This window comes from Dysidea avara, chromosome 1 (assembly GCF_963678975.1).
Source record: "Dysidea avara chromosome 1, odDysAvar1.4, whole genome shotgun sequence".
NCBI lineage: Eukaryota > Metazoa > Porifera > Demospongiae > Dictyoceratida > Dysideidae > Dysidea > Dysidea avara.
The window spans coordinates 44112101-44134618 of NC_089272.1; the positions used below are offsets into that span (position 1 = coordinate 44112101).

General features: G+C 37.3%; 1 protein-coding gene across 1 annotated transcript; it reads left to right on the forward strand.

The window, feature by feature from the left end:
* Nucleotides 1-6422: 6422 nt before the first annotated feature.
* Nucleotides 6423-22152, forward strand: LOC136265218 (uncharacterized). Its single transcript, XM_066060079.1, has 8 exons — nt 6423-6695; nt 6982-7297; nt 14159-14556; nt 17465-17581; nt 18234-18905; nt 19522-19702; nt 20348-20587; nt 21657-22152. Exons 1-8 carry the CDS (start codon nt 6531-6533, stop codon nt 21824-21826), a joined length of 2259 nt encoding a protein of 752 aa, XP_065916151.1. The 5' UTR covers nt 6423-6530; the 3' UTR covers nt 21827-22152.
* Nucleotides 22153-22518: the final 366 nt, after the last annotated feature.

A 22518-nucleotide genomic window follows, 5' to 3' on the forward strand; every position in this document is an offset into this window, starting at 1 on the left:
CTCTGAGGGTGCTCAAACCCAATACTTCAGATGATGACCATGTAAGAGCAGAGGTGGGACATTATGAGCAAGTGATGACCATGTATAAGCAAGTGATGACCATGTATAAGCAGAGGTGGGACATTATTGCTACTGGTGATGTATGTCCATCCCCTGGACTATACACAAGTTGAACTGGATCAATAAAAACAGCTAAAAATTAAAAGTGGATTGTTTTTCTCGAGGGAGTTAACATTTCAGTCAACCAGATTAGTGGTGACAACAAAGGTGTCATCAACAGACACATGTAGTTTTGCTCTGTTACAAGTTTGGGAAAAGGCTGTTATGGACACTGCATTTTATGGCTTCCCCATAAGAAATGTATGGTGAAAATTTTGATTGGCCATAACTATTGTGTCAGACATTTGAACTAATATTTTTAATTAGTGGGTTAACCTGTGCTACAAATGAGCCAAATTTCAAGGTTGTGTGTAATTGCATTCATGAGTTATTAAAATAATATTTTTGAGGATCCAGCTCAATGCATACATACTATAGACTACTCAGTGGGATTTCTGTTGTCTTTCACAACCAGAATTACATCCAAAAAATCCATGCACTCAAATAGCTACATAAAACCTGTTTACGTTATATTTGAGGCTGTCCAGTCCAGTCATGGATTTTTTTCCCTTTCTGCACCTTTCCCTGCAAGCTGTAGGACCAGGAGTCTTACAGATCTTCAGCACTTGTGTTGTAAAGCCTTAATATAAATAAATATTTAGTCTCTGCAGCTTCAGAAGGTGATGTATATTATACTGCTAGCACTAATACTCTGCTAACATTATGGTTACTACGTACAGTTACAGTAGGTATACTGGCATGGTGTGTACATGACATAGAATAGTAACAACAGAAGATCATTATGATAACACAGTTCTGTATCTATGTTAGACAATAACTGGTGTGCACATCTGTGGCTAGTATGGTTACTACACAGAACAATTATAATAATACTGGTATCCATGTGCATGACATAGCTAGTGTGGTAACTAAGTAGGACTATATAGACTATCCTGCTTGTGACATAGTATGGTAACTACATAAGACCATACTGGTATGTTACGTGGCAAAGTACGTATGGTACAACATGCATATCACACTAGTTGACATTATATTAGTCAACATTGGTTGACATCATATGAGTCAACATTAGTTGACATCAAATGAGTCAACATTGGTTGACATAATATGAGTCAACATTGGTTGATATATCACACTGGTTGACATGAGTCAACATCATATCACACTGGTTGACACAAGTCAACATCATAATACTGGTTGATATGAGTCGCACAACATCATATAGCAACATCATATAGCTGACATGAGTCAACATAAAATCACACTGGTTGATATGAGTCATGATCATACAACATCATATCACACTGGTTGACCTGAGTCATACAACATCAAATCACACAGGTTGATATGAGTTGATATGAGTCACTCTACATAAGATTGCACTGGCATCATATCACACTGGTTGATAGTGTCATACAACATCATATAATTATCACATTGGTTGATATGAGTCACTTAACATCATGTTGTGTGACTCATATCAACCAATGTTATATGACTCGGGTCAACCAGTGTGATAATATGATGTTGACTCAGGTCAACTATATAGTGCGATATGATGTTGTGTGACTCATATCAACCAGTGTGATAATTATGATGTTGATCATATCACACTGGTTGACATGAGTCATACAACATCATATCAAACTGGTTGATATGAGTCACAGAACATCATGTTGTGTGACTCATATCAACCAGTGTGATATGACTCAGGTCAACCAGCATGATAATTTCTAATGTTGACTCAGGTCAACTGGTGTGATATGATGTTGTGTGACTCATGTCAACCAATGTGATAATTATGATGTTGACCCAGGTCAACCACTGTAATATAATGTGGACTCATGACAATGTGTGATATGATGCTGACTCGTGTCAATCATATTACACTGCTTGACATGAGTCACACAACATCATATCACACTGGTTGATATGATCATGAGTCACTCAACACCATATCACACTGGTTGATATGAGTCACACAACATCATATCACACTGGTTGATATGAGTCACTCAACACCATATCACACTGGTTGATATGAGTCACACAACATCATATCACACTGGTTGATATGAGTCACACAACATCATATCACACTGGTTGATATGAGTCACTCAACACCATATCACACTGGTTGATATGAGTCACACAACATCATATCACACTGGTTGATATGAGTCATGATCATACAACATCATATCACACTAGTTGACCTGAGTGCATCATATTATCACACTGGTTGACCTGAGTAATACAACATCAAATCACACTGGTTGATAAGAGTCACTCTACATAAGATCGCACTGGTTGATATGGCATCCTATCACACTGGTTGATATGTGTCATACAACATCATGATATTATCACACTGGTTGATATGAGTCACTTAACATCATGTTGTGTGACTCATATCAACCAGTGTTATATGACTCGGGTCAACCAGTGTGATCATATTATGATGTTGACTCAGGTCAACTGGTGTGATATGATGTTGTGTGACTCATGTCAACCAGTGTGATAATATGATGTTGACTCAGGTCAACCACTGTAATATAATTTTGACTCATGTCAATGTGTGATATGATGTTGACTCATGTCTCATGTCTCGTGTCAATCATATCACACTGGTTGATATGAGTCACTCAACATTATAATCACACCGGTTGATATGAGTCACTCAACATCATATCACACCGGTTGATATCAGTCACACAACATCATATCACACTGGTTAACATGAGTCAACATCATATCACACTGGTTAACATGAGTCAACATCATATCACACTGGTTGATATGAGTCACAGAACATCATATCACACTGGTTGACATGAGTCATACAACATCATATCACACTGGTTGTTATTGTTGTTATTATTGTTATTATCTACTTTACCAGTTAGGCACTGGAGGGTGTACACAGAAGGCAGAGCCTGTTCGAGGTGTTTACCCATAGCCTAGGAGCCTAAGTTGATATGAGTCACAGAACATCATATCACACCGGTTGATATGAGTCACTCAACATCATATCACACTGATTGACATGAGTCATACAACATCATATCACACTGGTTGATATGAGTCACTCAATATCTGGTTGACATGAGTCACTTAACATCATGTTATGTGACTCATATCAACCACTGTGATATGACTCAGGTCAACTATCTATAGTGCGATATTATGACGTTGAGTGACTCATGTCAAGCAGTGTGATATGTTGTCAACATCATATCACACTGGTTGACATGAGTCAAACAACATCATAATTATCCCATTGTTTGATATGGGTCACTCAACATCATGTTGATATATAATAGTCATACAACATCATAAATATCACACTGGTTGATATGAGCTGTACAACATCATAATACACTGGTTGACCTGAATCATACAACATCATATCATACTGATTGATATGAGTCATACATCATATCACACATCATATCCCACTGGTTGACATGAGTCATACAACATCATATCACACTGGTTGATATGAGCCGTACAACATCATAGTACACTGGTTGACCTGAGTCACACAACATCATATCATACTGGTTGACATGAGTCATACAACATCATATCATACTGATTGACATGAGTCATACATCACATCACACTGGTTGATATGTGTCATACAACATCATATCACACTGGTTGATATGATCATGAGTCACTCAACATTATATCACACTGGTTGATACGAGTCACACAACATCATATCACACTGGTTGATATGAGTCATACAACATCATATCATACTGATTGACATGAGTCATACATCACATCACACTGGTTGATATGTGTCATACAACATCATATCACACTGGTTGATATGATCATGAGTCACTCAACATCATATCACACTGGTTGATACGAGTCACACAACATCATATCACACTGGTTGGCATGATTCATATCACACTGAGTCATACAACATCATATCACACTGGTTGATATGATCATGAGTCACTCAACATCATATCACACCGGTTGATATGAGTCACACAACATCATATCACACTGGTTGATATGAGTCACACAACATCATATCCCACTGGTTGATATGTGTCATACATCATATCACACTGGTTGACCTAACATCATATCACACTGGTTGACATGAGTCATACATCATATCACACTGGTTGACCAACATCATATCACACTGGTTGGCATGAGTCATGCAATATCATATCCCACTGGTTGATATATGTCATACAACATCATATCACACTGGTTGATATGATCATGAGTCACTCAACATCATATCACACCGGTTGATATGAGTCACACAACATCATATCACACTGGTTGATATGAGTCATACAATATTATCATACTGGTTGACATGAGTCATACAACATCATATCACACTGGTTGATATGAGTCATACAAAATTGTATCACACTGGTTGATATGAGTCATACAATACTATCATACTGGTTGACATGAGTCACTCAACATCATATCACACTGGTTGATATGTGTCATACAACATCATATCACACTGGTTGATATGAGTCATACAAAATCATATCAAACTGGTTGACATGAGTCACTTAACATCATGTTGTGTGACTCATATCAACCACTGTGATATGACTCAGGTCAACTAGCTATAATGCAATATTATTACGTTGTGTGACTCATGTCAAGCAGTGTGATATGATGTTGTCAACATCGTATCACACTGGTTGACATGAGTCAAACAATGTCATATCACACTGGTTGGCACGAGTCATACAACATCATATCACACTGGTTGACATGAGTCAAACAACATCATATCACACTGGTTGGCATGAGTCATACAACATCATATCACACTGGTTGACATGAGTCATACAACGTCATATCACACTGGTTGGCATGAGTCATACAACATCATATCACAGACATGAGTCATAAAACATATTATCAGACTACAACATCATATCAGCGTTATAAGTGGGTCAGTACTGTTGACCCGATTGACCCACTAATCTGAATAGTAATTCCCGGATCTGACCCGCATGTGACCCGGTTTAATTAACATAGAGGTGTGCCTCAAGAGCTAGATTAAAAATTCATAAGTTCTATTGGTTAGCCCTGCACTATAGATAGGATTGTCTGCAAGAAGCAAGTAGCTACATTTTATCAAGTGGGTGTGGCTCCATGTAAGTCTACATGCAGCTACCTACATTTCATGTAGGAACACGGGTCCGGTGATGCCATGCATGTCCACAGAGAATAGCTGATACAATTCCCATCAGTGGGCGTGGCTCTATATATCCTGCACAGACAACAAAGCATATTCCTGAATGGTGGGTGTGGCTCCACATAAGATTTTTGAGTGTTTACAACAAGGCTGTATTTCCACCAATACAATCGTACTTGTCACACATGAATCTCATCCGGGTCAGACTCAGATATTCAGTGAAGTGGATTGACCCGGACAAAAATTAATGTGCCAAATGACCCAGATAATCCGGCCCACTTAACACTGCATCATATCACACTGGTTGACATGAGTCAAACAACATCATATCACACTGGTTGAAATCAATAACATAAGTCAAACAACATCATATCACTGGTTGACATGAGTCATACAACATCATTATCACACTGGTTGACACCAATGACATGAGTCAAACATAATGGTTGTCATGATCGAGTCAAACAACATCATCATGTCACACTGCAGCTGGTGACTGGCTGTGTGCTTCAACTTCACAGCATCACCATTATAGCAAAAATAATTGAGATATTCATCATCAATATCATCAAGGAACTTTTGTTGATCCCTACTGTTGGATCATCCCTGCTAGCTGACACCCAGATACAGGGGTGACTCACTGTAGGTCGATCTGCGACCGCTGTCAAAATGTAAATCAAAGGTCAAGGCCACCAAATTCGTACCAAGTCAACGGTCAAGGCTAAGTACTAAAGATCGTCACTGGTCAAATATTGACTTTTTAAAGGGTGTCAAGACCATAGATTATCGAGAGAATCTATAAGACTTTACCGGACCTAGGTCACAGACCTACCTACAGTGTGTACCTACCGCTTGATCGATTTGAATTTTGATTTATTTTTTAAAGCTCCTAACAGTCGGAATGGCCGTTCGTCTTCCCTGATTGGAAATGAGATATTCAGTCTATTCTATAATCAGCTATCCCTTGAGACATTTCTATGTAGAACTGGCTATAATATACTATGTTCTTCGTCAACTATTCGGTCTGGCACCCTCGAGTGATTTCAGCAGTTGCCCAGCACTTTGCACTGCTGGGCCAGTCTGGCGCGGCCCAGAGAGAATATAAATCACGTGCTCAAATTAAGCGGGCGCGAATCTGTTCTTGTGCCACGTTGTCACAGGTGTAATATCAAGAAGCGATCTTAGAGGTGTGTGGACCTCGACCATGCCTCGGGCACAGCTCTGGCACTTTTTGCCAGCTTCGGAAGAACTGAGTGACGGATCCGGAGTATACGTTGGTTTTGGAAAAAAAGTACATCGTAAATATGGAACTTTGACAAGAGGATCATTGATAAAGAGGGAGAATAGTGACGGCGTAGTTTGTCTTGTGGTAAGTCTGTCAAAATAGTTGTTGCTCTTTCCTTATTTCAATTCTTAGCCTCAACCTAGTCTCGCGTTACCAGACCGCTATACTTTTCCCACCTACACACAAAGAGAAGCAGCGGTCTGGCTACGCGAGCTCTTATCACACCATCTCTGCAACCGTACAAGGCGGCTATCCATACCTTATAGCCAAATATAATGTTGTTGGTGTTTGTGCACGCCTTCTATTATAACTAGTTACTAGTGATGACATTAATGTGCACTGTTAAACTCATTCTTATTATTGTCTACAGGCTACATTTAGCAAAGAATCCCAGCCTAGGATGTTGGATATTACAAAGTTCGACTGGACTGTCAATGATTTTTGCAAAATGTTTAAATCTTCTGGATCTGAAGAGCGTTTTATTCAAATATTCGACGAGGCACTGAAAAGTCAAGAGTCAATTGTGAATGAAGACTCCTCCCTCAGTGGTCCTAGTAACAAACGACAATGCCTGATTGAAGTTGCTAGCCATCAAGCAAGAGCAAGAGAAGCTGCAGAAAAAGCTGGCCTAAACAAGGAGTTTGAAGACACAGGGATAGATCTGGAGACTTTAACCTACCATCAAGGTGATGACTGTATATTGTAATCTATGTGTGTATATAACTTGCATGTTAAATTAGAGAACTGTTGATTGTTGTTGTTAAGTGAAGCTTAAGAACAGACTGAGGTGTTGCTTGTCAAAGTGTGGCTTCCTGTGCTTTGCTGGTCATTGATGCATACCTATATAACTCTATCATGCCACACAGTGCAAGTATTGTGTCACAATCTTTTATTTTTCTGCTCAACCTTTTTATTTTCTGTTCAACCTTTCATCGCCAAGCTATTTCTTGGGCCCTTAATTTTTCAGTCCAAATGAGGTGTATATCATTATAACTACTAAGTGTGGGGCTATCTGGTTTCTGGAAACCTGACTGTTAACATGGTCCACAGGTACGAACACTTTTTTGTTCTAAAGAATTTTTTAGTACAAAACTTACTGTTTACTTATAATTAGTTAGCCTACATCTGTCTGGTTGAAAAATTTTCCTGCAATATTAGATTGCTTTTGAATAGCATTAAATATAACAAAGGTGGCCGTATATAAAATTAAAAAAATTGCCAATCTTGAACTTTAGTCTGCCTTCCTGCCTGACCACAGTCCCAAGGCTAGAGACCAGTGCACGGCCACCATTTTATGCCACAATAACAAACTCACCAGTGGGATGTGCCTTTTGGGGTTCCAACGACACATAGGCCCTCTGCGCCTTCTCTTTTCTTTTATCTTCAATCAGACTACTTGTCTTCTTCTTAATCCATATTGAGGTGTTAATTTTCCATATCAACACTTTCTTTCAGCAGCATATTTAGGTGCCACAGAATTATTTCAAAGCTGCATTTCGAAAGCGCTTTAGTCCCAACGCTGCTATAGAAGAGATGTACTAGCTAGATATCTGCCTGCAACTCCACGATTGGGATCCCGTTTGCTATAGATTCATGAGCATGCCCATCAAAACAGTGACCAGATCTGCGAAAACAGAACATAATCGCATATTTTTCGAATTCCTGTTTATTAAATATTTATATTCCACTTAGCCAAGTGTACCCACTGGCAAAGTTTCAGCTCCATATGCCTATAACTTTGGAAGTTACAGCCCTACAAAGTAGCAACAACAGAAAAATCGATTTGTACAGTAACTATAGGGAAATAAATTACAGGCGCTTACAGAAACAGTTGTAACTTACCAATGGATTGAGGTATGGAGCTGCAATTTACACCATCGTGTTCGCCATGAATAGGGGAATCAATTACTGGGTAAGTTTGTCCTTTACTCACCCTTCCTCACTGCATACAAAGGTGAAATTTGTGATAAAAATCGATCGCGTACGATCGCTTTGACGTGATGTAAACAAACGCTCGTTGGGTCTACTACAACGAAACAAAGATTTTACTACTCCTCTTGAGCAGGCAAATAAGATGATATCCAGGTTTTTATTTTTAGTCCCTTCCTTCACTAAGAAAGAGACGTTCAAAATTTTTTTTTCAATAATACGCAAGTATTTCACCCAATGTATTCAATGCTTTATACTGTAAATTTAGGCTTGTGCGATTATGTCCTGTTTTCGCAGATCCAGTCACATATAGCAGCTATTAGCAGCTATCCTGTTTAGCATGCATCATTCATCTCTTGTTTTACTACTTTTTATTGCATAGATCCCTACTTCATTAATACTGAAACTTTATAAGGTGTTTTAAGGCTACAACTATGGTAGCAAGCTAAACTGCGATGGAACTATAGTGACTATACTGCAATCATGCATAGGCAAACACTGACTAATGGCTAAAAGGATGTTTCCATACATTATCTATAGTTTTATAAGGTATTTTAAGGCTACAACTACAGTAGAAAGTTAAACTGTGATGGCTTAAAAGTGGGTGTGGCACATGAAGATTGATTGCAGAGACAAACATTGATCGAGCAAGATAAATAAGCAGCTGGAATAAAGATAACATTGTTTATTTGTAATTCTTTCGTAGACTATGAGTGCATACATAGCTTCAAACAATAGTCTGAAGCTTAATTAACGACTTATATACTTAACCTTCAAACCCATGAAACATTTGAAGCTTTGTCCAGCCCTATAATGCAAATAGCACCTGACTTGGCTAGCAATATTTGAGTGTATTTCCAATTACTAATTAACAGTGTTTGTGTAGTGTGAGGCGTGTTATGTGAATAACTACTGTATTTTGAAACATTTTTCTTTTTTTTCTTATGTAGCTAAGTATATAACATAAGCTTTATGGCCTTCATGGCGTCCATCCTGGTAGTTGGTCGTCCACTTTCCTTTGCTGCTGCTAAAAGCTTGATAAAATATAACAAACACACGTGGATTAGTAACTGAATGGTTATAATGTAGAAACATGGTATTGTACATACGATAATAGTGACCACAAACAGAGCCTGAAATTATGGTCAGACATCTGCCCTTTTCTGACCATTTTTGGCTAAAGTCTGAACACTTAGAAAGTTTTTATATAGTACTACTGAGTATGTTCGACCAAATAGCAGGATTTGTCAGATCATTTTCAAAACATAATTTCAGGCCCTGCACAAAGGTTTGGGTATGGCACATGAAAAAATAAATAAACAAGCCTTCAGATTGACCCAAAATGCTTTCAGGAAGTTGCTATGGATTTTCTAATCACTGACTGAATAACTGACTGACTGAATAACTGACTGACTGATGCCTTCAGATAAGTGTAACTCAGCAATGACGAATGGCTGGATTTCTTTGCCATTTGACATTGCTTTGTCCTGAGAGTGCCTTTTGCATACCGCAGTATGTACAATGCATTCTTCATGAAGTTACCAATTTCTTTCTTTGTGTCCCATTTATCTTCACTGACATTCCTTATTTTGATGCGGTATGTGTGGGTTCACCAGTACCAAGAACAGACAATAACAGTTTATCCCTGATTCAGAAGTGAATTGATACCAAGATGCTGCAGTGAGTATAGGTGAAAAAGTGGAACACTCATATATTGGCTTGGTGGAAGTACAATGCTATAAGGTACCCCATTCTGAGCAAGTTGGCTAAGAAATACTCAGCCACCCTAGCTACATCATTTCCATCTGAGAGGGCTTTCAATATTGCAGGTCATGTCTCAAATGTAAAACGAGCTTGTCTTCTACCAGCAACCGTAAACTAAGCTACAGTAATTAAAACTTATGGTTATGTTAATGCTTATGAAGTTCTATACCTATATTTATCCCATATTCAATACACTACAGTACCTGTTGGCTTGATGTATCCATTGTTTATAAGTTTAGCAGATTGTAACTTTATTTTGTACCACTTGACTCATTGTTACTTGTTGGTTTTGTAACATTTGACTGGCCTACTTTATTTCACGGACTGAACTCATGTACTAAGCTGGAAACAGCTTTTAAACAATAATCCAGGCATTATCCATCTCTTGCAACACTGGAGACACCACTATGAAACTATAACTGCTGGTACTGCTCTTCCTTGCAAATCATATGGCACTAGCATGTGCACTAATTAATTAGAATACACCTGGATACACATGTACTCACAGTGATAAAGTGTGATACCTTAAGGTGACTAAATTTTGCGATACACTAAATTCAGCAAATTTGTATATTGGCGAAATTAGCGCATACAAAATTTAGCGATTTTGTGAATTGATTTAATTAAGTTACCATACATTTTGCAGGTTTAGCGTGTACTAAATTTAGCGGAAAAACTTTAGTCACTAAAATCGCTAAATTTATTTAGTCACCTTAAGGTAGACGCTATTGGGAGTGTATAAACAGTGGAATGGACTACTGGAATGATGGAATTTTTTTAAAGTTCAATATGATTTTTTACATCCAAATAAGTACAACTCTTCCCGTTAAGTAAGCAAATAAATAGGATTCTCCTTAAAATTAGCTCTTAGCATACTTCACCTCACTGCAGACAAAGTTTACCAATGTAATATACTGTAAAGTCAGTTATGAACATGCACAATAACAGTTTAATGGGAATGCCAAGAAGATTCCTTACCTAACCCTTGTTCCCCAATGATAAAAAATTAGCTAGCTAGCTGATTACATGTATGCATTAATTGTAAAAGTACATTCACCCTGTATAATGAAGTTCAAGAGCTAATAATAAGAGACTTATTATTAACTCTTGGAAGTATTCATTTATTTATTATCAACTATGCCAGTTAGGTACTGTACAAACACAGAAGGCAGAGCCTGTACAACACTACGCTAACCTATAGGAGCCTAAGCGAAAATCTTTGGTAAAGTGAAACGGGGTAAGCGTTTACAATGGCCTTTTCCACAGTTATTAAGACAGTTAGTTTCAGACAAGTAATAAAGTGTTGAGTTATAAGTCATACAAGTGTTGTGGTGAGGAAAAGTATGCTAAATGAGCTGACTTCAGTGGGGAATCCTATTTATTTGCTTATTCAAGGAGAGGAGTGGTACTTATTTGGATGTAAAAAATGATATTAAACTACAAAAAAAATCCAATCCAGTATTCCACCATTCCAGTAGTCCATTCCACTGTTTATACACTCCAGGCTATTGTTGTAGCGTAGATGTTTTCCTTTGTTACTTCAGTACTTAACACTATAGCGTTAGGGCTGTACTGATGAGCCAGTCTATTTGCATAGCCCGATCACCTCACCTGGTGGTGCCACTTAGCTACCTGCTAAGAATAATTACTGACTCATCCATCTGTAGCACTAGTGCTATGGCAACAAAGGAAAACGTACACTGCAACAATAGCCTCTGTCACGTACATTATAGTTATATCCCGGTACAAGGGTGATATCATTGTTATTACACGAGTCCGAGGCGGAGCCGAGGACGAGTGTAATAACAATGATATCATCCGAGTATACGGGATATAACTGTTTTATATCCCAGTGCGCGGGAGTGCGCAGAAGTTTACAGATAGTAAATTAAGTTCCGGTTTGAGTTCCTGTCACTGTGCTCAAGATTTCGTCTGAATTGTGTGGAGATTCTACTTCGTAGCTACAAGAGAGACCTTACATACTGCCTACAAACTGTAGTGAAGGGCGGTGTTATGAAGCAGCGGTTCCAGGTACGATTCGCCTTCGTCAGAAATTGGTATGGTGGTGTCGCGTGGTGTGCAAGAGAAAAATAAAGACCAACAAGTGGCTACCATAGTCCGAGATAGAACGATGAAGCTAGAGGAAGTTAGTTCTTACCATAGTGGCCGTTGAGAGTGATTGCTGGAGCGAAAATCGTCACGGACTATTCTTGACATTTGTTAAACTATCACGGTATTGGTAACTTGTAGTGTTATTGTGTAAAGGATTAACAGTTTTCTTGTAAGATTTAGCTAGTTTTGAGTGCTGTATTGGTGTGTTTTGTATCAATATTTCCTTATTTGGCTCTTTGTTCCATTGGTAAACAATGCCATTCGCGGTTATTATGATGTCACGAAAGAGACTGGGTGGCTCCGCAACAGGGTGATAAGTTAGTTATCACTGGGTGATAACTAATATATCGTACAGTAGCAGCGCCGCTCTGTCTAGCTGTATGGTAGTTATAACCCAGCGCGGCGCTTTGATACTCCCACGCACTGGGGTTTAAGTTTAGTTATCACTGAGAGTACACGTATATTGTAAAAGTATTTTAATTAATTAGTGCATGCGTTAGTGTCATGTAACTTGTAAGGAAGAGCAGTACCAGTAGTTTTAGCTTGATAGTGGTGTCTTCAGTGTTGCAAGAGATCGTAAGTACAGTGTGAAAGTATCATGAAGTAGCTATGTACTATTCAGTATCATGGATAGTTATATAGTATAATTTATGATACTAAAATGGCAGTATTACTACAGCCTACAGACCACACACCCCTTACGGATAATGCAAAATAACCTCTCTACAAGGAAGCTTACTCACCTAAGATTTTAGTAAAGCTTAGATGAACGCTGAAACACGCTTAAAGCACTCTAGAATACGATGGGCATTAAACAGAATTTTCTATGATATTAGTTATGTATAGTTAAACCCTACCATGAGTAGGATATCTAGTTATCAACCTGAGGCCAAGGTGTCGGTAACTAGATATCCTACGAGTGCAGGTGGGATTTAATCAGTTTCTATCCCACACTTTGAAGCAATCAAGTTCACAATCAATGTCTCAATAAGGCTAGACAAGCATATCATTGTGTATGGCTTCAAGTTTAGCTGAACTTGTTACCTTGTCCCCAGCTGCCCACAGGCTCGATAACATGACCTTTGATTGCGTGGGCGGCTGGAGACAAGACTATAGTTGCACAATGAGTATAGCTTCAATTTTTACAGTTTTATAATGTGTAAGGTTTTGATTACACTTCTTTCAATTGAATGTGTTATGCTGTCTTCCATATATGTATGCACTGAGGTTTAACTATCACTCCCTGGGTTTAACTACCATATACTCCCAGTTTTTTTACTTTGATGTAGGGCTTCAGTGGGATAGAACTGTTTATCCTGACAAACATAACTACAATGTTAAAACTATGCCTCCTATAATCAAATTGTTGTAGGGATGCTTATCAAATGAATGGAGTAGTTTAACTTGGGTGACTGTTCACCGACTGCAAGTCATTAGCTGCTGCAATATGCTTGGGAGAGCCGTAGCAAATCAACGACTGAAACTGAGATTGCAATGCCTTGAATGTCAATGTGTGCTTTATTGTGTCGATGTGTTCTTTATTGTGTCGATGTGTGCTTTATTGTGTCAATATGTGCTCTACTGTCCTGCCTTTTATCCTCACTATTATAGCTATAGCCATTATATAGTCAAGCACAATAGGGTTTCCATCTAAGGTTATATTGGATATCAGTTTCATGATTATACATAGGTTTTGCTGCTATTGATAATGGTGTTTAGATTACTTCTTTGTCTTGTTTCAGGTAATTTTACATTACCAGTTAAGTGCCTGGAACCTCCCCCTGAAGAATGGCTGGTAAGAAAATGCTCAAAAAACATAGTGGATCAGCTAAAACAAGAAATGGTGGACAACATGTGCACTGATGTACAACCGATTTTGTGCATCGTCCAATTGAAGAGGGATGAAACGTTTAATCCTCTTGTGAAAGAAGGATACAAATACAACACAATTGGAGGAAACCATTCACGCCAAGCCCTCCAAGAGCTTTTGTCTGAAAAACCTGAGCTAAAGTCTTCTAAACAATTTACACATCGAACATGTTCAGTGTATAGCGCAATGGATACAATTCTTGTAAGGAGACTAGCCAACAAACATAACCGAGCTGCAACGCATGTACATGAAATCACCACAATGGATTGGGTAAGGTTCACTTATACTTACAGTAGATATAACATTGTAACATGTACAATTAATTTTAGATTTAAGTATTACTTCATGAAAAGGTTGTCATGTACAGGGTGTATTTTAACTCTGTAATAAAATTAAGTTTGATAGAATAGTGAAGCAATTCAGACTAAAGATATATTGGTGGACCGCTTCAGTGTGCCCATGTCTGAATTATGGGTTACCACTACTATATATCTTTATTTTGCTACTTTTACTGTAATTTTGTTTCACTACTTTTGATTTCTGTCACTAGTGCTAGCTAAACTGTAAGGGCAGGGCAGCCGACTAAGGCAAAGTTAATTGGACAAATTGTTTGTGGTAATGCGCAAACGCAAAAAGCCATAGACTATGCAGAGAATTATCTGTGCTTTAAATCTATTAGCTTGTCACAACTCTAGTTGCTTGCCACCACATGATTACTCTTACGCGGAGCACGGGTTACACTGTCTCCTTTCTCGCTAAATAGCTCCAAAATTATACGCCACAGAACATCAAAATTTGGTACAGACATCGTGTAAACGTCACTCTGCAATAGTACGCTTTGAATTTTCACGATTCATGCTTGATGGAGTTGTTGGCCAATGTTGTAGTCCGCAGGTGTGTGTTTTCACTACTTTCCATATTGTTATCAGTAAAGAGTAAGGCGTAGAATTGTTCTACGAGGTGAGAAATGGTTGGGCCCTAGTTTGTGTGCTTTTTTCAATCCATTAGAAATTGATTTTATTGACAGTGAAAATTTTTTTTGGTAGAACAGTTGTATTGATATGCGATATGTTGACATATCGTGGCTTGTTAACATGGCTGACAATCAAATTATTGTACATTGTGATTAAACTTAATATGTAATGCTTCTCAAAGAAAGAATAGCTCACTTAAAAAATGACATAGACCATTGTTTAGACTCTACTTTGTATTGTGCAATGTATCGCTGTATCGTGATACACCAGAGGCAATATAATATATCCATACATCGTACACACTGTGTGGTTACAACTATAATAGCTACAGTCAACTATTTTGAAACTGATACAATTGCAATTTGTACAAGTAGAAGGAAAAATTTGGAATTCAAGCTCAGTTAGTGATCATAGAAATAAAAGTAAAGAAACAAGGGAAGTCAGATATACTAGTGGACATTAATCTGTAGTTGTTACTGGCCATAACTGAATTGTCCACTACAGTGGACCCTCAGTTATCCGAACACCTTGATTATCCGAATGCTAAATGTGACTGTTCTGTTCTATTACAGAAAATGACTGTTCTATTAGAGTAGTTGAACGAAGCTCTGTATATAAATCAATGGGCTTCAGTTATCCGCACATGTTCACTTATCTTTGGCTAACTATAAGAACAAAGCTGTTTGGATAACTGAGGATCCACTGTAGTATCATACAGTGTGATAGTAACTGCACATTAGGGATCATGGAGGTTTGGGCTTTTCTGACAAAAAAATATTACCCCAAAATCAGCCTCACAATGCCTTCATGATGTCTTAGTAGTATTGTTGATGTACAAATAAGCCCAAAAGTGTCTTCAGAATGGCCAAAATCACTTTAGATAAGCTGCTACAGAATTTTAAATTTCTTGCCTGATGCCTTCAGACAAGTGTAACTTGAAAACTGATAAGGCTACAGGGGTTGACTTTTTACTGTTCGACGTTGCTTCAGCTGGACATGTGCCTTTTGGAATGCCACAGTACGTACAGTGCATTCTTCATGGACTTACGAGTATCCTCTTTTGTGTCCCATTTATCTTGCTCACAGCAAAAGGTGTCGATTCGTGCTAGTGAATTAAGTGTCTGTGATATTCATTTCTGATTTGTACAGCAATATAATAGTCCTTGTTAGCTTGATTTATTGATGAATAAGGGTGTGGTAAATATGGATACCAGATGTCAGTTTAGTGGTTGTAGTGTTTCCCATTCATGTAGAAGAATGAATGCCATGTAGATATTCATTCCAGACCGATTCATCTGCTTGATGCCTTGTATTGTGACTTCCTGTGTTGGTCTGGTGTGTCTTTTTGTTTGATGTCTGAACTACATGTAATTAGTGGCCAGACTGGGTGGCCAAAGGAGGCACTATATACCCAGAAATTTTTGAGGAGATGAAACTTTCATGAGTAATGACAGCTTCATGAAATGTAACCATGAGATATTTGAGATGCACAGCTATTACCTTAGCAAACTAAGGAATGCTTTCTAGACTTTTGTGAATCAAAAATGCAAAAATTATATTTTACATGCTTTCGCAAAAGTTTCATCCCTCAAAAATTGGCTGTAGAGTAGTGATGTGCGATATATCGGAAAAATATCGATTTTGCGATAATTTTGTCGATATTGTTATCGTATCGATTTTCGATACTGCTTTAGCAGATTAAAGGTAATACTTTGCGATGATTATCGAAATATCGAAGAATATTTCGATAAATCTACAGCATTTAGTATGTGATTGCGCAATCACGCTAGAAATGAAGGTTGGTTCTGTACTATCTAGCCACTTTAAAAATTTGTCTACCAGTTTCCTAGGCTTATTATTAGTTTAATGCAATAGTTAGTGTGTAAATTTTATTTCAAGCATATTTATAAATATCGGACGCCCACGCAATTACACCACCCACACAATTAAAAATTATCGAAAATCGTATCGAAATTTCGATATTTACCCCAATATCGTATCGATAACATATAGAAATAAAAATCCTGATATCGCACACCACTACTGTACAGTACCTTGCCATGTTACAACCTTTTCATATTTGATTTGTAACACTAGTAACAGCCTTTTGTCTACCCGCACACCATACTACAAATAGAATTGTATGTCAACTGATGATGCAGGTAACTATTTTTACTTGAATAATCTATTTCTTCTGTATGTAGATACAGCAATGCAGAAAGCTTCTCTACGAGCTATCTAATACTTCACTGGATCATGATCCTCCTTCAAAGAAGCCTGAAAAGTGGAGAAAAGCTTGTTCAACGGTTCTGGTCATAGATGTATGTATATGTCTTTTTGTAACCATTATTGGTGTGGTTTATGAGCTAAGACAATATATGTTGCTAGGCAATTTTCACGATAGTAAATACTATATATGCATGTTAGTTATGTTCCATGAATTGACACTTGCATTTTCTTTACTCTTAAGTTGCAAAGAAGACAGATACTACAGATACTGTTTGATAGTTGGTTAATAGCACAAGTTTTATCACTGTTTAGCCTCCTAATGTCTTACAGTATTTAGCAGACAATGCATGCATTGTAAACACACCTATTTCTTTGCTTGTAGTACAAATTGCAGGTAGTTTGACAATGGCTCTATTTAAGGTGACATGGGATTTACAGTGTAATTGTATGCATTCCTGCTTACTACATGTATTACGTATGTAGGAAACTGCGTATTGGGCAAAAATATGGAAAGTGACGCAGATCATTATTATGCTTTACTTAAAGTAGTCATGATACAGACAGTTTGACGTCTCCTGTTTAGACACTATTTTACTGTGATGGCCCCTAGCTACTGCTTGTGGATCATGCTTCTAAAATTGCATGTAAGTGGTATACACCAAGAGTTCGTACTACATGTATGTAAGGGAAGGGTTTATAATGTTATGACCATACTTAAAAGATATTTGCGTGGTCTTGTTATAGATTGAAAAGCTTGATGAGAGGCTAATATATTTTTTATCAGCTCTACCTAATGAAACTTTTGGACATGTTAGGAAAATTTTTGACCTTCATGCCCAGGGAGAACTGAAAACAATCGCAAGATCAAAGAAAGGAGCTAAAGGTCAAGTACCAGATTTGCCTGGTTCGTCTTTTAAACCATTCCGTGGTTTAGATCAAGACACCTTATGCCAATTGATGGCAGACATTAGCTCAAAAAAGCTGACATTTAGAGAAGCAGTCAGCAAGTGTAGTGACATCAAGGCTATTCAAAAAGTTAGAAATTGCTTTATGAAGGTCACTGGCTGTAAAACGTGGGAACAAGCTGAAGAAAAGTATCCATGTTATACATCATCGGAAAAGCTGGAGCCATTTAAAAGTTTAAATTGTTCAGGGGTTGAGACTCCAGCACAGCTGCTGCATTTTTGTAAGAGAGCAATGGAATTCCCTTGTCCTGTTCAAGACTCTGGAGTGGTTGTTGATCACGAAAATGTGTTCCTGATACAGAATTCTAACAGCAGCGGACTGTTATGGAAGACAAAATTATGCGATGCTACCCCTGGTGCCTTGAGGAATTGTTTTGCGCAAGTAGGAAAGAGCGGATTCCCAGGATTTTCCCTATCTTTTTTGGATTTTACTGGGATGGAGCTAGATATGGTATTGTGAACATAAGGCTATAATAGCATGTAATTATGTGACCGGATCTGAGATTTACCTGTTTGCACAAACCTACTTTACAGTAGAATTAAACATAATGGGGCGAGATATGTCAAAAATCCATTTCAGAGTGCTTGCTTCAATATTGTAATGGAAAAATGGCATTGTTGTACACTGTATGTATTTCCCATAGCAAAAAAAAACCTTTGTTTCATGTCGATTCTTTAGAAAAGACAGAAGATACGAGCTCTTCTTAGTTTTTTGCCAGTCGTAGGAAGACAAAAATTGTCTAGTAATAGCTTTGGTAGTGACTAGTGAGTGTGAAAGCTAAATCAATACATTCATTTAATACTGCATGCTCTGATGCTTTAAGTTATGGCCATTTTTATTGAGCATCTCTGGTTTATTTTCGTAATATCACTTTACACATCGATTTTGTTACTGTTACCACTTTTGTAGTATTGCAACTTCTAAACTAAAACCTTTATTAACTATTGTTTTGGTAATGTACAGTAGTAAAAGAATTGTAATAAAATTGAATTCAAAAACGTGAGATGCTTACAGATCCGATCACATATAAATGTGATAACAATTGTCATAAACTTTTCTTCTTTAGGTACAACAAGAAGCAAAGCAGGCATTACGTGTGCTACGGGCATTAAACTATAATGATGGACTGCAGCATTTTTACGTCATACTGATGTGTGACTTGTCAGTTATTAGTTACCTTGCTGATAGCCTGCATGGCTCATATGACAAGCTGGATTATGGAGCATGTGGATTATCAGAAGAGAATGGTACGTATGTACTTATAGATTGACGATGTGGAAGTATATTGATGTACCATAGTCCAGTCACAGATCTTTTGTAAACCACGCCCACTTATTGAGATTACAAGCAGATGTTAAGCCATGCCCATTTATCAGTAGTTGCATGTATTACAATCTGTATAGCATGAACCCAAGTTGCTTACTGTTTTGCGAGCTTACATGAAACCACGGCCCACTTATTGTATAAGTCATATCATAGCCTAGTCTTGCAGCAGGTCATTACTATGTGAGCCATGCCCACTTTGTTATCAGGAATGTGTAATTGAGTGTGTACTCAGTGCAGCGTTCTGAAATTTGTAGGTATGCAGAGAGCCACACCCACTATAGTTGCTCGATTGCTCAACATGCTGATCCAGCACCTGAAACGTTGCCTCAAAACATATTTCTGAACACACACCCCAGTTTTCACTAGTCCGGGTCAGCAGTTGATGCATTTCACACTAAACATTGTATCTATTTATATCTGACTATAAAAATGAATGAAATCTACTTTAATGCAATTGTTAACATTTCCTATTCTAATTATCTTGCACTTGTTCAACCTTTTAAAGTTTGCGTGTATATTTATAATATAATTTATGTATGTATTATAGTATTTGTATGTGAATCTAGAACATGGTGCAGGAAGTAAGCAGCATACAACCATTGGATTGTTGGTGACTACCGTAGGATCACCATCTTTTCAAGCCAACAAACCAAATTTCTTTACCCACAAGAATGACGCTTACGTCACTGATTCAGCCACTGGTAGAAAAGTCTGTGATAATCAAAAGCCAGTATCATTTTATAATGAGATGATGGAGCTTCTTTCTGCTCAAGATGACTGGATTTTGAGTGCACCAACAGGAATTGGTATGTATGCATATGAGAAAATGTATGTAGTATAGAACACCACATATTTTAATTGAATTAAAATTGCCATAAAATTGATTATTGTGTCATGCACACACCAACAGCTGGCCTTCGAGTGGGCATATGTCTGATGGTTTGGGAAAAACCATGTGTGCTTGTCTGTCCACGCATGTACGTGACCAACTTCAAGGTACGGAATTATAGTTTACAATCTTATATACCATTTTTTGTTGCATGTAGGGTGTGTGGTTGCATTTAGGGGTGTGGCCTCTGCTTAATGGAGCTTGCTTATGGGATCATTGCGATGCAACAGATGTTTTAATAACTATAAGAAACAATATAGTAGGCCTTGTAAGCTTCCAGAAATATGGGATGTGTTCCCTATGAATATGTATGAAAATGAACACCAGCCTTGAGACTTTGTCTAGGAATGGTCTGGATAGACATCCTTGAAAGTTTTGATTGTGGATCAGCAGCTGACTCTATGTCTGGTTATGATAGACAAATCTTAAAAATATCGAATTTTGATTACACAAATTTAATGTTTATTCAATGCTGTTGAATCATATATGGCATAATCACAAAATTTTCTAAAGGCCTTGAAGGGTAAGCTTTCTTGTAGAGTTGTTAGTTGGTGTCGTTTTGTGTAGAATGGCAATTTTGTGTTATCAATAATGTATGTGTGGTCTGTATATATTCGTAAAATAAGGACTGAAATTTCAGTTCTTAAAAATATAAGGGCTGAAGATTCAAAAGGAGTTATAAAAAAGGAGCTGAAATTTCAGTTCATGACTGAATTTTTAGTTCTTAAAGTAAGAACTGAAAGTTCAGTTCTTAAAAAAAGGAGCTGAAATTTCAGTTGAGGACTGAATTTTCAGTTCTTAAAAATAAGGAATGAAATAAAAAAATGACTGAAATTTCAATTCTTAAAAAAAAAAGCAATTTTCACTTCTTACAAATTGAAATTTCAGCTCTTCAAATAAGGACTGAAATTTCAGTTCATAGAATTTTCAGTAACAGTTCCATAGTCATAATATGTTTTTAGGTGAACATTTGTTTCCACATGTAGGAAGCGCTATGATAGCTGGAATAACTGGTAGGAGAAATGTGTGTACAGTGGAACACAGTGATGTTAATTTTATACAATCAAAAATTAGAGTAGTTAAAGAAGTGTCAAAGCCTGTTCAGACTACAGATGAGACTGAGACTATTGCAGAATATGACAATGGCACTTCATAATCAGTGTTTTAAAACTTTTTTTTGTGTGTATATTAGGCTGCTTATAAATTTGCACTCCTTTTGTTAATGCTGTAGTATTGTATACACTTTTGTGTGCTGTATGAAATGCTGTTTGTTTTGAATACTGAAATTTGTATGCGAAATTTAGAGACCTGCAAAATATTAGAAAATAATGCAGTGTTTTTAACACTTTTTTTTTGTGTGTGTATTAGGCTGCTTATAAATTTGCACTCCTTTTGTTAATGCTGTAGTATTGTATACACTTTTGTGTGCTGTATGAAATGCTGTCTGTTTTGAATACTGAAATTTGTATGCGAAATTTAGAGACCTGCAAAATATTAGAAAATAAGGCATTATTTTCAGCCAATATAATAGAAAGTAGTAATTGCCAATATATAATAGATCTTGTTATAATATAATTGTATTATCTATGATTTAATAGATATAACACAGGATATACAGTATGCACATATGCATGATTCCAAGAGATTTCCATCTTAGAAATCAAAGGGGATTTTCCTTAAACCTTTGAAACCTCCTCCCTATGTTGTTTAAATATGTTATCTCTACAAATATAAGCTAGATAATTTTGTTAGTAGAAGCAGTAGTATCATACAGTACGATGGATAAGAGATCATGAAGGTTTGGGCCAGAAATATCACCCTAAAACCAGCCTCACAATACCTTCATGG